The sequence below is a fragment of the Neovison vison genome, chromosome 11 (genome assembly GCF_020171115.1).
Source record: "Neovison vison isolate M4711 chromosome 11, ASM_NN_V1, whole genome shotgun sequence".
Lineage (NCBI taxonomy): Eukaryota > Metazoa > Chordata > Mammalia > Carnivora > Mustelidae > Neogale > Neogale vison.
Window position 1 is genome coordinate 85,345,140 of NC_058101.1, and position 17,500 is coordinate 85,362,639.

Sequence of the window (17,500 nt, forward strand, 5' to 3'; positions counted from 1 at the left end):
TGGCATGTAAAGGTCACAAATTATTGTTTGTGATTAAATGGATTTACACAGGATACTGACCTTTATGCCTCAGTTTATTTCTCTGTTGAAGGAGAATACTGTACTTCATGGTCTTAAGTCCAGAATATATTTATTGGCAATGATTTTCAGAGATACATAGATGATGTTAGGTTTGGATTATTGGTATTCATTTGTTCACACCCACGTCTATTAGAATCTAATGACTTTTCCCTCATTAACAATAAATGAAAATGTTAAATTCATTATAACATTGGCTTATAACTTCTGTGAGTGATAAACTGTTCAAACTACTGGCTTGGCTCAGTAGTAGTAATGATATACATTATTAATGTTGTGATATTTCACTCAGAGTATCTTTAAGGAATATTTACTAGGTTCATTATAGACTTTAATATTTTATTTCATGCTGAAAGCTCTAATAAATGTATGCTAAAATATATTTCATCTGCAGTCTCATTTTTCCTAGGGAAAGGCAAATTTAATCCTCTTGAAATGCTAGTCTTTTTAAAATTAATACATGACATAAAAATAAATTAGGAAAAAATTGCATTGTTGAGTTACTGATTCAAAATTTTAAAGCCATTTTCACCTTCTACAGATTAATTTTACCATAATGTTGAATTCAAATAAATAAAAACGCATTTTTATTAAAATAGTGCTTTGTTCTTAGATGGATAGTTTGGAAGTAATAAAGTTGCATGGTGATATGTTTTATCTTCTACTGTAAATAAAATATTTATAAGGGGCATAACTCCCAATTGTTTAGGCCAATTATATTTCTCACTGACCTCAGTGTTGGCAAACATTGTGATAGCAACAAGGAAAAGAGAAGTTTTCTCCATTTTTCATTTTGATCTTCATTTCCTTACAATGATTTAAATATATCTGAATAAACCACTGACCAGATCCACCAACTTAGAAATTTCGAGAAACAACCCTGAAGACAAGACAAATGCAAGAACTAAGTGATCGGAAACCTGGAAAATGTTGCTACTCTAACCCTAAGGGTCTCTTGTGGGTGTGGTTACACACCATTCCTAACAACGGGCTCACTGAGGCATCTTCAGTGTGCACATGGGAGAAAGCCCCATGGTGACTGTATTCAAGGCAATCCAACAAACACTAGCAGGGGCTGAATTAAAATTCTGAGGTCATGATTTTAAATGTGAACATGCAGGTCACTCCTCACCATTAATTTTGGAGAGTGTTACCTTATCAGTTTACCTATGATCCCTCCCCTACTTCCACCATAGTGCATGCTTTGTCACATCTCTATTTCAGTAAACTAAATGTTAGTCTCCATTTGAAGTAAGACTTGCATTCCATACATTTCCGATTTGTTTTGCTACAAGTATTGTTCTCGCTTCAGTGGAAAAGATTTCTAAGAAGAACCAAAGACTAGATATTTTCCTATAAAACTCCTATCATATTCCTAAATTGGGATTGATTAATCAAGGGGATAATAATTCTCTATCTCACAAAGAATTCTTAGAGAAATAGCATACAGAATCTTGGCATCAGGTTTGGCCCTCTTAACCCTTAGCCATAATCATGGTTATCATTTTTACTTTTAGCTCTGTTCTCAATTACAGATTTTATATCCTTGAAGACATCTTGAGCTGCTTCAGAGATTCTGAGAAAAAAATATTCTGTTTTCAGTTATGCAAAGCAATCAGCATGTTCCCATATTTGGCACATAAATTCATAATACTTAAATTCATAGGGAAATATTAAAACATGTTGGCTCATCACAGGTGACAAAAAAATCAGATTAGTATCTTACATTCAGTCTCTAAACTACACTCTAGGAATGTTACAATTTAGATTAAATCCACATTTTATTTCCTATTCTGAAACAACCAAAAAAAAACCCCTCATCACTATTAAATGACAAAATAATTCTGGCTTGTATGTCAATCTGTTGGTATTAATTTAAAAATACTGTATTTACTAAAAACATTTACATATTTTATGTACCCAAAACTTCTACATATTGTTAAAATCCCTATTCAATATGGCACAGCCAATGTTAGAGGATAATATTCTGAAGAAATATTAGTTACGGGACAGATATTTAATTATAAAAAGTTCTGAGATTGTGAGATAATTTACAGAAATCCTATTTCAGGTGTAACTTTTTATACACAAATGAATCTTATTCTGGACTAGTCTCTTCTGAATTGTTTCATTCTTGGGTGACTAGTTGAAAATAGAGGTATGTCTTGGCTAGGATAGCATGTAAAATGTGTTTAGAATTTATGCAGCAGAGTGATCAATAAATTAAAGACAGGTATGCATAGCAGAGACCTCACTGTCATTCTTCCTATCTACCATCTGACTTAGAACATTTTGGGCTGGGTCCTTGGAGAAAATGAGACCCAGACATTTTTTCCATAATTAGGTTTAATTCATTGCTGTTCCTATAACTTTAAGCCTGGTCTAAAGCTGGCCTTCAGTGAACATACTCTGCTGGGAACTTCCAAACTTTTATTGCCTGAAGGCTTAAACCAGGTTCATAACAAATTTAATCCCCAAAGACGAAATCTCGTCTAGACTCATTATGCCCTAGGGAATTTCAAGAACTCTGACAGAAAAGTACTAAAGTGACCTTAAACTATCTGTCCTGGCAATTATCCACACTGAGGTTTTTTAGAAGAAAATGATGTCGCCCATTCATAGTTCACCTTGTCTATTGACAAGTAGAGGTTACTCAAGTTGGGCATAAAAACAGTATAGAAAGATAAAAGATTAACATCACACGATGAATGCAAAGTATTTTAAATAAATATTTTAATTCTATTGTTCGCATTTACAAGTAGAAAGCATACAGTATGTTACAAATATCAAAATGTGAAAAATATGAACGTTACATAAGTAACAAATGTAAAAAAAGTATTTTCTTACCTTCCCTGAAAGTAAGAAAACTTTTCAGCATAGGAAAATATCAGTATCAAAAACACAGCTTAGGTGTAAAAAAAAAGTTTTTACACGGTATTAAAAAATGATCTACAAAATGGTGGAAAGAAAGGAGAGTTGAAATTTGACTTTATATAAATTATAAAAACTGGGTACTTGGGATAGATGTTAAATGGTTGAAAAACAAGTCCAATTATAGGCTTTCTTTAGGTTGATTCTTTAAAATTTTAAAAGCATAAACATTTTTTAATAAATAACTTCCAAAAGTGTCTCTGAGAATTGCTGCTGAGAACATCATTCCACAGTAAGAAGGGAAGCAGTGTTCTAAGGAAAATATGCAGTCATTTTGTTGCTAGCGGAAGCCTGATGAAGATCAGAAGAACAGAACGGTTTATTTAAAAAAAAAAAAAAAAAGAGATTCAGAAGTTTTAACACAATTTTGTAGGAAAATACTAAAGTGCTGAACAAAATGACTTAACTTTAGTACCCACTGTCATGTAAAACTTAACTCAAATATCAGACATTTCTGAGCAACATCTAATATGGAATCTATACTTCTGGAAAGTGTTAATACTTAGTCTTTTGCTCAAGGATGGAGGGTTCTTCCTACACTTTACAAGGATTGCTTAAATCTCAAGGACCTTGTGATGCAAACATAACAATGATAGTACAATGGAAACGATACACATACCCCACTGTGAAAGCACAAATTCATTTCTGCAATGGCAACAGTATTAATTTTAAAAAATCACAAATCAAACATTGGTAAATAAGAAAAACTTTCCAAACGCTGCATGCCACATAACTAGTTACAAAATACGATGCATGCAGAAAAATAAATTCAGCCAAGCATATTTAAATTAAAGACTTGCATTGAGTCTGTTTCAGCAGCATTGTGGTTATTATTTTTTAAAGTTTCCCTCCAACACCAGTCCATACTGGCCTGTTTTGCAAATGGAACCCACCTTAGTCGACAACCTTACAACGGTTTGAGTGTCCCTTGTCTTTCGACTTTTATAATGCCAGTACATAAAGTTCAAACATACTGCTCTGCTTCCCCATCTTTGGGGACCGGCTTCGTTGTCCCACTCTTGCCTTCTTCATTTGCTGCTGCTTTTTCTGGGAGAGATGCCAAATCCTTAAAAACATCTACATAATGGCCAAAGCCAGGGCCCCAGTTCAAAAGGTTGTCCCAGTTGAAATTCCCTGCTTGCTGCCCGAGCTTCAAGGGCAGTGTGTTGTCAGCAACCCCTGGGGCTGCCCCCTGTGTGCCCACAGGTCCTCCTTCTGCCCTGCGGCCATGGTATCTTCTAGGCTTCAGTCTGGCTCCATAATTATCTTCGTCATCTGCATCAGATTCATTGACTTGAGATAATTTAGGCATCCTGGAAGTATACACCATTGGCTTTTCCCTGTCATATTCCATCTCTGAGCAAGTGAAAGACTCATGCGAGTCACTATCAGAAGAAGATTCTGGAGCTGGGATGCCATCCGCTGGGTTCCTTGTTCTGGACAATGGCCTCCTGCAGTCCTCTTCTGAAGAAGACCTTCCGTGATCTGCACTGCAGATACTTGGGTTTCTAGGGCGAGGGGTGTTTAGCCTCTCCACTTCTTCAATTGACAGTCCTACCGGAGGAGAAGATTCCAGAGGAATCTGCCCAATTGGCTGCTTTAAGCGACTCCCTGGTCTAGAACCATGAGAGGCCATGGCCTGAGGACTCTTACTTCTCCTTCCTAGCCTTGTGGCATAGTTGAAAATGCCAGGTTGGCAGGCATCCCCGTGCATTTCCAATGTATTTCCGTCTCTTATAGGCAGATGCAATTCCCTGGCCGGGCTGTTCCTGTAGAAAGTAGAGGACTTCGAGAATGGGGCTGGGCTGTGGCGAGACAGGGGGTTGGGGGTGGGGCAAGCAGAGTGGCTCAGGGAGCTTGTTCTCAAACCCTGGCTGTATGAAGGCTGGTAAGTCAAACTGCTGGCTCCTAAGGGCATGGGGGACTGCCTCGCAAAGCCTAGGGGGCTGTGCCTCTGGATAGAAAATTTCGGCGTGTGGCTGCGGAACTGCTTGTAGTGTTGGATGATGTCTGCGTCTGAAGGGGCGATGCTGCTGGCGTTGTCGATGTCGTAATGCTCTATCTCTTGCTCTGGAGAGGCCAAGGGGGCACTGGGGATGGTTTCTGAACTGTGGGGAATGTCGGTCTCATCGTAGATGAGGTAGGGATTCTCCCGCTCAATGATATCTGGCTTTGGGTTCCCCTCGGGCTGCTTCCTCACAGTCATATCATCCCCGTAGGGAGGGATATTATCTGGGTCATCAAAAGCAACGTTCTCACTTCCCTTCTTCTTCTTCTCCTTCGGTTTCTTCTCCTCTTTGGGGTTTTTGGTCTTCTTCCCCCTGCACTGGTTACACAGAATCAGGCTGAGGACCAGGAGGGCCAGGACTGTGGCACAGCTGCCCACGATGGCTGGCACAGCCCACAAAGGCAGGGAGATCTCTTCAGGACCCTGGCTCAGAACACAGACGTGGCCTCCAGGACTTCCAGCTTTGCACACTTTCCCCTGAGGACAGAGGACGCCAAGGCAGGCCACCACTGTCTCACAGGTCCTCCCGGTGTGGGACTCCGGGCAGCTACAGGTGAAGCCAGAGTGCAGGCCTGGCTCGCAGCTGCCCCCATTCTGACATGGGTGCGATGCACAGTCTCCGGGAGGAACACACTTGTAGGCATACCACTGATTAATGCACAGTAAGTCACCCCAGCAGGGGTTGCTGGCACAAATGTTGGGGCCACGACAGCCAATCTTCACAGAGGGATCTGTCTTAGATATGGAGGCCAAGCTATGTTTCCCACTGAAAGGAAGACTTTCACCACCATACAGCATAGAAGCAATGCAGCCGTCAAAACCTGCAGCGGGAAGAAGGAGCAGTGAGGCATTTTAGAGGAAACCAAGACTTACAGTGCTGCACCGGGGGACTCTGGTAAAAAGAAGCTGCACAATCACGTCTGGTAAAAAGAAACCACATTCTCAGTACCATTGCCCAGTCCAAAGATGGTAACTCTGTGTGTCTTACAATGTAACTTAAGATCAAGAAGATTTCCATGACAAAAGTCTGGAGAGAATTGCTCAGACATTGCTCTTTCTGAAGATTTATGAATGACTCGGGCTGGATTTTCTTTTTCTTCCTCTTTTTAGTTATTTACTTATCTATTTGTCTTGTTTTTATAGTCTACATACAAGAAATAAAAAAAAATAGAAATAAAAGGTATTTTAAAGCACTTACAAAGAACAACAACAGCAAACAGAAAAAAAAAATAGACTAAAGCTTTAATCATTAGATATCATACATTCTCTATGGAGGCGATATTGCTCTCAAGGAGTTGAACACCGGCTCCTGCAGAGCAAAAGACAAAGCTATTACAAAGCTTTGTGGTCCCCTAGAGGACGGATATCGAGTGTAACTACAGCATGAACACTTCATGAGGTGGGAACGGCAGAAGTTAGGAAAAAAAAAAAAAACAACAACAAAAAAAAACATCTAAAATGGCTCCTTAGAGGCCAATAATTATTATTATTATTTTTTTGAAGTTGAGAAACTCTGTGTTGGACTTGAATGTACTAATATTGCTAACACAATAGTCACAGAGTGCAAGAATCCATTTTACACTAATACAAGACTATGATTTACATTGGTTTGTTTCCTACAGCATCCAAAAGAATTAGCATCCATATTCTCAAAGAAGTTAAGTATATAAGAACAAGTTATGACCTGGACTTTTACTCTTGTGCCTTAAACCTATCCCCTCTCCCTGCATTTTTCAGTTTTCCTGGTATCTTTCCACTGTAGTGGTATTTCCATCCCTGATACACTCTTTTTCCATGGCCTTCTGTAACATCTGCTTTTGTTCCTACTTTCCAGATTTTCTTTCAACGACTTAGTCTCTTTTACGTTTCATTTTCCTCTAAACAGCCACTGACTCCCAGGGTTGCTTAAGTTAAGGCTCTAGGCTTTCTTTCTCCTCCACACTACTACTCTACTCAGGACTTCAGTGACCTGCTTGACTCAGCTAACTCCTCATATGCATTTCTAGCTGGTGTCCCCTCCTCACTGTAGTCCACCCATCCAAAAGTCTTTTGCAAAGGTTGTCCAAACCCCAAAGGTCCCACACCACCGTCTTGCTATTACCTATAGACACACTTTTTCCTGCACTTTTCTGCAGTTTTCTCTTTCAGTGGCACTGCCCTTCTTCTAGTTGATAGGTCAGAAACCTTCCTGAATTTCACTCAAAGCATCAACGGTTTAGTTTATTTGAATTTCTAAAGGACTTCTTCCCTATCCACTTCCCTATTCACTTCTTACTAACTCCTTTACCACCACACTAGTTGAAACACACACAATACCTTGCCTAGATCACAACAATATCATCCCAGCTAACTTATGCCGGTGTTCTCTTGCCCTCCTCCAATGCATTCTCCATGTTGTAACCTGAAAGATATTTAATATCACTACATATCTAATCTTGAGACTCCTCTAAGAGAAACTTTCTGGTGATTTCCCATTGTCCTGAGAGTAAGACCAAAAATATGACAGGTCTAGAAGGCCCTGCTTCATTCTTCAACTTCATCCTTTACCTGTGACAGCAGTCTCCAATAAGCCAATAAGGCTTATCTCCAATAAGCCTGTGACCTTGACTCAATCTACTTTTCGTTAAGTTCCTACTTTTTATAGGAACTACTTGGGAACTAAGTTCCTACTTTTGTTAAGTTCCTAACAATATAAATTAGGCTTTCATACTCTCCCATCTTCATTTTCATAGTTCAGTTTGAAGTACCAATGTCAATTTCCCAAGGAAGTTTCCCTTTCTCCTTTTTTGAAAATCTCTTAGAATTCTACATTCGTTCTTCACATCATTTATCATATTCTAAAATAATACATTCACTTGTATAATGATTTCATTGATGTTTGTCCTCTTTGTCATATGAGGAGAGTAGGTATTTATTTAATCCACCATTGTACTCCCATGCCAAGGGTGGGGCTCAGTAAATACCTGTCATGTGAGTTAACAAATGAATGAGTAAGTGAATTAATAAATAAGTAAATATTTGGTGGACAAGGGAAGCACCATGGGCTGAATTATGAACCTGCTAGAATAAATCCAAATGGCTAAAGTAAGTGATGGCCAATAATTCATTATAGGCTTCCTAAAGACAGTTATGAGAGTCTCAGAATATGCATAATGGGTATTATCAGAAGTCCCACTACTTTGATAAGAACAATTTACCATTCCTTTGCTCAACATAAGCATTTACCTGTTTGAGAATCTCGATGAGCCTGATTAGGTGGAATTCCTCCAAGAGATATAGTGAGCACATCGAGGCCACCGAAATCCTGGGTAGGGTGGATAATATCTCTGTTATATATTCTGTCGATGGATAATACTGTGGCTGTTCCATTTTTTCCGATTAGAAAAGTATGCCAGTGGCCATCTGCAACATACACTTCAGGAATATTTCTCTCCACTTTCCCAGCAATTCCTGCATCTGATGTAAAATGGACTTTGCCATTTTTAATCTGTAAAAAGTATTAAAAATAATGCATAATTAAACTATGGTATGCCCGAATAAAACAGAATCAAAATGAAATAAAATTTTAAAATATTGATCAATTTAAAGCCAAAAGACTAGGGCGCCTCAGTGGCCCAGATGGTTACATATCTGCCTTGGACTCAGGTCATAATCCCAGGGTCCTGGGATCAAGTCCCACATTGGGTTCCTCACTTAACAGCAAGTCTGCTTCACCCCCTGCCTTTCCCCCTGCCTTGTGCTTTCACTTGTTCTCTCTGTCTCAAATCAATCAATCCAAGAGACTAGCTGAAGAGTCTGGCTGAATCAGAGTATACTTACCCATACTGCTTCTATAAATTTAAGCAACAGGTATCTTCACATTTGATTGTTTCAATAGTTTTCAAGGTGCTATTATAGTCATATCTAATTTTTCAAGATGCATAACATTATTTTCCAGAATCTGAGGTAATGATGGAGTAAAAACCCATTTTAAGTAAAGTACACCTTTTTGTAATTACTTATCATTTCATCACAATGGCGGGTATAAAAAAAAATCTGTCAGTTTAGTAAAAGGTCCAGGGTGATCAAAATAGGTTAAAACTACTTGCAAAAATAAACATCAATGCTCAGGGAAAAATGAAACATAGTTTGGAAAATAGACAAAAAGAAATTCTTTCATCTGTCATCTCTAACGCACTTGAATTTTAGAAGAAAGCATGCCTATTGTTTATATCATTTATTGAGATGAAAACTATGATGAATAACGAGTGAGTTCTTAATAATGAGGTGTCTGGGCAAGTCTTCACTTTGGCTGCCTTTTATAATTTATCTAAGGGATATTTGGTTTCTTTGACTTTGCACAGTAGAACATTGGGTAACAGGATGCTCCTACTCCAGTTTCCAGCTACCAAGTTTCCAGTATTCTGAGTACTTTAGAAAACGAAATAATTTATGAGGCAAGATGAACATTTGGTTCAGAGAGCATAATCCCACCATGCTGCCAGACAGAGCTGGTGCCTGGGCCAGGGGATGAAGTGGCACTGTGTATCAGATGACAGGGATGAAAGGGCGGATCAGTTATTTTGTCACTCGGATCAAATGTTATTTCTACATGCAACAAACACATCTGGTAGAGCTAAAAATCAGTTCATTTTTGCTTTGTGGAAAATATGCCTAACACATTTACATACATTATTCATCCTGTAACATTTTATTAAAACGGCCTCTCTAGATAATAGTACATTTTAGTACCAAACTCAGATGGGAAAAGAAAAGAAACTTGTGGTTAAATGACAATAACACTTCATCAAGTGGGCAATGTCTCATGAAACACACAGTAAAAACAGCAACTTCTCTTTGGTGAGAGTCAGAGTCCTTTTGGAAAGAAGCCTTGGGAAGAGCTTTCTTCCCGCTCTGCGTTTCCCTCCTACCTGATCAAACTGTGCCATCATTTTATTCATCTGCTCTGACATGAGAGTCTTTAGAATACACATAGACTCTGGTGAATGAGAAGACAAGTTCCCATTGCAACATTTGTAATGTTTTGCCCCCACCCCAATACTGGACCTGGTTCTTTTATCCTTTCTAACTTTGAAAACATCATGTTCATTTTTATGCTAATTTTTGCTTGGTTTATTTACCCACAGATTCTTTTTTTCATTTATTTACTTCCTTACTTCCTTTTTAATCTAGAGCTCTGTGTCCCTCATCCCAACTCTGTACTTTGGGCTTCACTCAAAAAAACAAAAACAAAAACAAAAACAAAATCTATATGCCAAAACAACAGAATTGATTTGGAACAAAAATAAAGTCCATCTGACATTATCACAGAACTCCAAATAGGGAGATACACAATATGTGGTAAAAGAAAGGAGATTTGTGAAACACTTTAAATATACCGTCAACACAATTATATATAAGTATGCTTCCTTCTGTTTTTCTATCTAAAATGCTCTCTACCTACTTCTTTTTTATCTGAACAGATTCTATCTATTCTACATATTTGCCTCTCTCCTCACATTGTTATTGCTGCCCACTCCTGATACTCTCCCCTCAAACCCTGAAGTTCCTCAAACCCAACTCCCCTTTATTTTCAAAAATAGCATCTAACTGGCTTTTGTGTAAGAGAGAGAGGGAGAAGGAGGGGTGGATTGATTCAAGGAAGGAAGGAAGGGATAGAAAGAAAGACAGACAGAAAGACAAAGAAAGAGAAAGAGGGAAAGAGAGAGAGGGAAAGAGATAGAGAAAGAAAGAGAAAGAAAGAGGAAGAGAAAGAAGAGGGGGAAAAAAGAGAGAGAGAAAGAAAGAAACTGTCAAAAGTGAGCCAAAAGAAAGAAAGAAGAAAACCAGGGGCCTTAGTCACCGATAAGCTAAATGAAAAGTAACAGTCCCTCCTGACCAGCTTCTTAGCCTGTGTAAGTAGATCGTATTCCTGTCATCCAAATAACGTGCCTGCTTACTTACAACAGCCATTCGCTTCCTGTCTATTTTGTTCTCCTTATTCACTGGTTTTTTAATCTACTTATTTTACTTGCCAAGCCCTTTAATCTCTGAAAAGCTGCTTTTCAAAATATTCATACAAAAGAAATGTGCATTTTGGTCTGCATTAGTCATTATTTTTATTCATTAGCATTTACTTTTCTTCCAGGAAAAAAAAAAATCTCTTTCTAAGTGCTTGCTACCAATGTAAGAAAATCTGGAGAAGTCACATGCTGCTGTCCTGTTGGAAATGCAAGATTTTATGGTGACAAAAATGGATCCTGACATTCAGCTTCTTCCTTAAGGGGGGAAAAAAAAAAAAAAAAGTTCTGTCTCTGATTTCTTCAACCACATTGTATTTTGTATCTCTTGGCTTAAAGAGATAATGTACAGAAATATTTCATATGTCATTTAAATGGCATGAGGACTTGGAAGCAGCTTAACAGATAATGCACAGACCTCAATGTCAAAGCCTCTCAGCGCATACAATAAAGTGTTTCTCCTAGACTGTAAAGGTTTACTTCTTTCTGGACATCATTACTTTCTTTGATTCTGATGCACTTTCCAGTGCAAATTACACACACTAAATAATAACATAATACAGTGACATGTGTGCTTTGTTTTGCAGTAGCTTTATTAATTCTGAACCGGGCTCTTTGTTTCAATAATTGAGGTAAAGTTATAACCTGAAGATGTTCTTTTGTACTGGATTAGAGCACAGTTTCTCAACCTCATTACTCTTGACATTTTGGACTCGAAATTTCTTTGTTATGGGGTGCTGTGTTGTGCAATGTAGGATGTTCAGTGACATGACTGACCTCTCCCTACTAGATGCTGGTAGCACCCCTCCCCACTGCAACAATAAAAATGCCTCCAGATTGAAAAAGGAAGAAAAAAAAAGTTTTTAGCATTTTAATAACCATTCCATCAAGAAAAAATTGCCTCCAGACATTGTCAAACATCCCCTGGGGCGGGGGCAGGTAAACATGATCCCCAATTGAGAATGATTGAACTATGAGGATTGTGAAAATTCTAGAAAGAGTTTTTGTACTACTTATTAAAGATATGTTCATGCACCATAACAACCAGAGTTGACTTGGATGGAGAGAAATTTTAAGAAAAAAGAGGCTGAAGTTTAGAGGCAAACATCTGTCACTAGTAGTATTTAATGTTAATTAAACCTAGTAATTTGCTATGTATATTGCCTTTTGTCTTCATGAACTAAGTTTTTAGTAATTTTCAAAATACTAATTTTTAGGTGAAAATAATATAGAAAATCTGGCTTTATGTTCTTCAGAATTTAACAAAATTCATGTAAAACTATGAACAGATTATAATATCAAAGTGATGTTAATAGAAATGATTTAAGATATCTAAACTGAAGAAACTGATGATTTAAAAGATGAAGTCTTATTTGTGGGAAAGAAAGCAGACTGATAGTCTTAGAAATTAAGAAAGCTAAGAGCTGAAAGAAAGTGCTTATCTAAGGAAATTATTCACCAGTTTAACATATCATTTATAGTGAAAATATTATGTAAAAGCCTAATGATAAATCAGTACATTGTTTAATGTAGAATGTTTAAAAGTAGAATGTTTAAAAGTTATTTATTTAGAAATTATTTGGAGAACTCAGCTGTGATTTAACTGACAATAATTCCAAAGATACTTAATTTCATAGGGTATACCCTGTGAAATTAGTGAATTGGCTATATGCTCCAGAATAAAGCCAGATAATTTAAAAATTATTTTCCTTACTTTAGTCCCACCAATTAATATAAACATATTAGTGTTTGGAATAATTTTTGGAGAATTTTTTTTAAATTTCAAAGACACATTGTCTTTTTGTTTTACTTTGTTTAAAAATGGAGAAATAGAGAATTCGGAGAATAGAGAAATAACAGAAATATGAATTTTTATTTGACAAAGTAAATTGCAACAAATTCTTTCTATGCTGGCGTACCTAGCAGTGGTCTTTACTCAAAACCAAGACAAAGATGTTTAGAAACCAAACCATTCAGATCTTTGTTACTCTGGCCAATGCCTGGGGAATAGTTAAGATAGATGATATTGGAATAGTGCCCAGCATTAGTCGGAACTCTAATGGATTGTAAAGAAAAGGACAGAAATTATGGGCAAAGTGATTTAAACCATGACACAGCAGGCGGTCTAGTCAAATGAAGTCACCATTAGCTTTATCCTACCTTCACAGTAGTGTAATTGCTGCTTTCTTGGATATGGATTAAAATGCCATTCTCGCTTCTTGTTCTGAATTTTATTTCCAGACTGTTCACACCAAAAGGCTCCAACATGGCACCTCGTATGCTCTGTCTTAACAAATATTCCCGCTTCTCATTCTGACTCATGTGGTAATCCAAGCGCCCTTTGCCTTCTAATGATAAGGCAGTGTCAGGAGTAATAGCTAAAAGCCAATGAAGAAAGAGAAAAATGAACGTGTCTATTTAGCTTCTTAAATAGTTTTGAGAGGTGACAAACATTATAAAAAATTTCAGAATTAATATTCACCAATCCTCCCCTTGGGAAAAAAAATATTTCCACTTGTGAATTTTTGTGTAAGTTAATTTCAAATGCTTAAATCTAATTCAGAAACGTTAATCATTTGGGAAATATTCATTAACATATTTGATATATGATATAAATCATGAATACCTACAGAGATATCACCTGTTAAAAATATAGAGTTGAAAAATGTGTTCACAATAAGTTTTACTGTGCTTCCAAAATTCATAAATGAATATGTTTTCATAATTAAGTGATTTATATTCTTAAGCCTCTAGCAGATTACAAATTTGGACAAAGAAGTTGCACAATCAAATATTTATATTTGTAGCAACTTTATTAGTAGTAATAATCATATGATCACATAGAATTTATCATTATATGTAATTGTCATGTATAATTATAATTTATCATAATGTAATAAAATGTTCATATTACTGAACTTTAGAAGTTTGTTATAGTAATGGTGAACGTAGCTAAAGAAAGGACATAATGCAAATGAACTCAAAAGGGTTACAGCATTGAACAGTATACTTTATAAAGGTAAATTTTATAGTATATGTAATATCTCAATTTAAAAAATGAACCTCAGGCATTTCTCAAGCCAATGATTTATTTAATATTCCAGATATAATTGGGTTCCTACTTATAAAATACCTACCACTATAACAAATATTATGTGGCAGTATACTTTTTTATGTTTTGATTTTATCCTAAAAATGAAATATAATTATACCTTCTGCTAGTGAGATCTTTTTGAGTATATTATATCCTTCATGTGATCATGAATTTCTATTCATTCTCATACTTTAATAGAATCAAGACTTCTTAAGAAGTGGTCAAATAGCTGCAATGATTTAAGTAGTAATCACATAATTGAAAGTGAAGGATAGTAACCACATATTTGAAAATAAAGCAAATTTTATAAAAGAAACCCCATTAGGGTTAGTTAGGGAGATATACAGCTTAAAATTATAGAATGCCATGTTCTAGAGATGGCTTGAATGTCTCTAATGTCTTATGAAAAGCAGTATTAGTGTTTAAAAGCAAATAACTACTAAAAAGATTTAAAAAGACTCAAAACGAAATCCAATAACTGTAAATTAAAATGCAAATATTGGAGTGTCTGGGTGGTTCAGTCAGTTAAGTGTCTGACTCTTTTTTTTTTTTTTTTAATTTATTTATTTGAGAGAAAGATCCTGGAACTCTGGGATTACAACCTGAGCCTAAGGCAGACACTTAATCAGCTGAGCCACCCAGGAACCCAAGTGCTTGGCTCTTGATTTCTGTTCAGTCATGACCTCAAGGTCATGAAATTGATCCCTGTGATGGGCTCTGTGCACAGTGGGCAGTCTGCTTGAGATTCTCTCTCTCCCTCAGCCTCTGCCCCTCCATTCTCTCTCTCTCCAAAATAAATGAATAAAATCTTAAAAAAATGAAATAATAAAATAAAATACAAGTATCACTCTTAATTATAATAGATTATACTGACATTTTATGATGTCAGGGTTCAGTCATTTAGTATCTACACTTTCTGCCACATACAAAATATTTATTGGAGAAATATCCCCTAAAGGCAGATAATAAGCCAAAACCTGGTATAGCCTTCAACCTTGTAAATTGTGTAACATTCCTATAAATTAGGTTCACAAAATTAATAAACTCATAAAATGGAAATTAAAAATTTAGTAAATAATTCTAGAAGAACATCATTCTTCTTCAAGGTAAAAAATAAGTAGAAAAGGTCACTACATTTTTACTAATTATTACCATTTCATATTTTCAGCATTTAGAATGAAAATAATTCTTGGAATGTAATTACATATTTAAGGGCATATATCTATACTTTTCATGATGATTATAATTTCCAGTGGAAGATAAAACAGCTTGCATACATTTCTCACAGTATTTCCCAGTTAGTCCTTCTTTGCAATGACACTGCTGCCATGACCAGTAGTCTGTACACGTGCCACCGTGCTGGCAGGGGCTGTGAGTACAAGCACCTTCCAGTCTAGGACATCTAAAGTGAAATCAAAATAAAGAACCATAAGGCACAAAATAAAGTATGTGGGGGAGCACTTGTTAAAATTAGATATAAGCTTTTATTAACTTGCTGAGTTTCATGAACTCACTTCTTTGAAACTCAAGTTAGATGTTTGGAGCATCTAATCAAACAAGGAGCTGTTCTGTAACACATTCTCTGCCTTGTTCATAAAGGAGAAAATGAAACAAGTGAATACAGATACAATACAGATACAGAACACACAATACAGAAAACACAGATACACAATACAGAGAAAGAGGTGAAAATTTCTTCTTTAAATTAATTTTCATTTGAGTTGGACATCTTTGGTTAATGTTACCTAATGGGTCACTTATTTATTTGTTTATACAACTCCTCCCCAGATAACTCATTCAACTGATACATATTGACTGCTTACTATATGCCAATTATAAGCATACTATTCTAAGCATGGGAGTAAAGTGACAGAAAAAATCCATATATTCATGGAGTAGTTATTTCTTCTTGTGGAAGAAGCAGTCAAAATCAAAATAAAACAAAAATTAGGTAAATGTGTAATATGTTAGAATGAAGAAAGTTCTATGGGAAAATTAACATAGACAAAGACTATTGGGAGCTTTGCAGGGAGGGGCTGTGTTGCTGGATCCTCTAGATTCATCAGTAAAAGAAGGACCCATCTTTGTAAAGACCTAAACAAACAGAGAGAAAAAAAGCATATTTGGTAGAAGATCATTCCAAGCAGAGGAAACAGTAAGAAAGCCTTGAAGAGAAACTGTACCTAGTATGTTCGAAGAACACTGAGGGGCCCAATATGGTTGGAGCAGAGTGAACAACAACAACAAAAAAGAAGCATATATAAATATGGTGAGAAAATTAAGAGAGGCTGTATCATGAAGGCCTTTAATTTAGGCTTAGAATTTACATCTGTTTTTCAATGTCATTCTGGATGCTGATACAATGGAAGTGAGGTATGTCAGGAAGGGAAGAGTCAAAGGCTAGCCTAAAGTGTTTGGCTGAACAGGTGGGCGGATTGAGTTCAGTTTCTGAGATAGGGAAATCTGTGGAACAAGTAGAAGAAGAAGAAGTCAAGAAGGAAGGCCAGGAGCTCAGTTTTAAATTTCAGTATGAGACATTTATTGGAAAGATAGGGGGGATATTGAGTAGGCAGTGGGATATCAGGGTCTACAGTTCAGAGAAGCCAAGTTGAAGATAAATATTAAAGACTCATGAGTTTTAGAGACAGTACTTAAAACCAAGGAGTACAACACAAAATTTAAAGAATGAATATAGATATATGACATCAAGAAGATAAGGTCAAGCAGATGAGACAAAGAATCGGAGTAGAAAACCAGGGGTGTACCATGTGCTGGTGGACAAACTAATAAAGTATTTTTAGTGGGAGGGAGTGATGAATACCGAAGTTCAAATAAGAGGAGAACTGACCATTGATTTTAGCAACGGAAAGCTTATTGATCACTTTGACAATGATAGAATAATTTTTCAAAAGAGAAAAGATGGGGAGGAAATGGGATTAATAAAGGTTTTAAAAAAATAAAAAGGGAGAAAGAACAGCATGGATTGAAATGAGGAACGAAATACTGATGAGACAGCTGAACAGTTGTTTTTAGAAGGTGTTGGGGATTGAACCCATTACATAAAAAGGGTTGGTCTTCGTGGAAATAGGAGCAGTTCATTCATAGTAACAGGATATAAGGTATACTTTGGGATGCATGTGCTCATAGGCAAATGTGCAGGACAAGCCTTTGGGAGTTTTCTTTTGATTGCTTCAATTTTCTGAGCAACGTAGAAAGCAGATTCATTAGTTGGGAAAGATGATACAGGAGACCATGTTTAAAGTCTGTGAAAAGTGGAGGCAGGATTGTCATTGAGAAAAGTGGGAAAACGGTTAAATTAGGGAATAAAATATGTCACCAGGCAAAATCATGGCCAAAGAAGAGGTTAGTAATGATGAGTTTAAAGGGACT

At 36.5% G+C, this 17,500-nt stretch overlaps 1 protein-coding gene across 1 annotated transcript in view; it reads right to left on the reverse strand.

The window, feature by feature from the left end:
- Nucleotides 1-2,794: 2,794 nt before the first annotated feature.
- Nucleotides 2,795-17,500, reverse strand: part of FAT4 (FAT atypical cadherin 4) — a 178,769-nt gene continuing 164,063 nt past the window's right edge. The window contains exons 14-17 of the mRNA XM_044224026.1: nt 15,388-15,512; nt 13,177-13,394; nt 8,243-8,504; nt 2,795-5,838 (exon numbers count right to left, since the gene is read on the reverse strand). Of these exons, the coding sequence (XP_044079961.1) occupies nt 3,974-5,838; nt 8,243-8,504; nt 13,177-13,394; nt 15,388-15,512 (2,470 nt within the window). The 3' untranslated portion in view covers nt 2,795-3,973. The remainder of the gene's footprint in view (nt 5,839-8,242; nt 8,505-13,176; nt 13,395-15,387; nt 15,513-17,500) is intronic.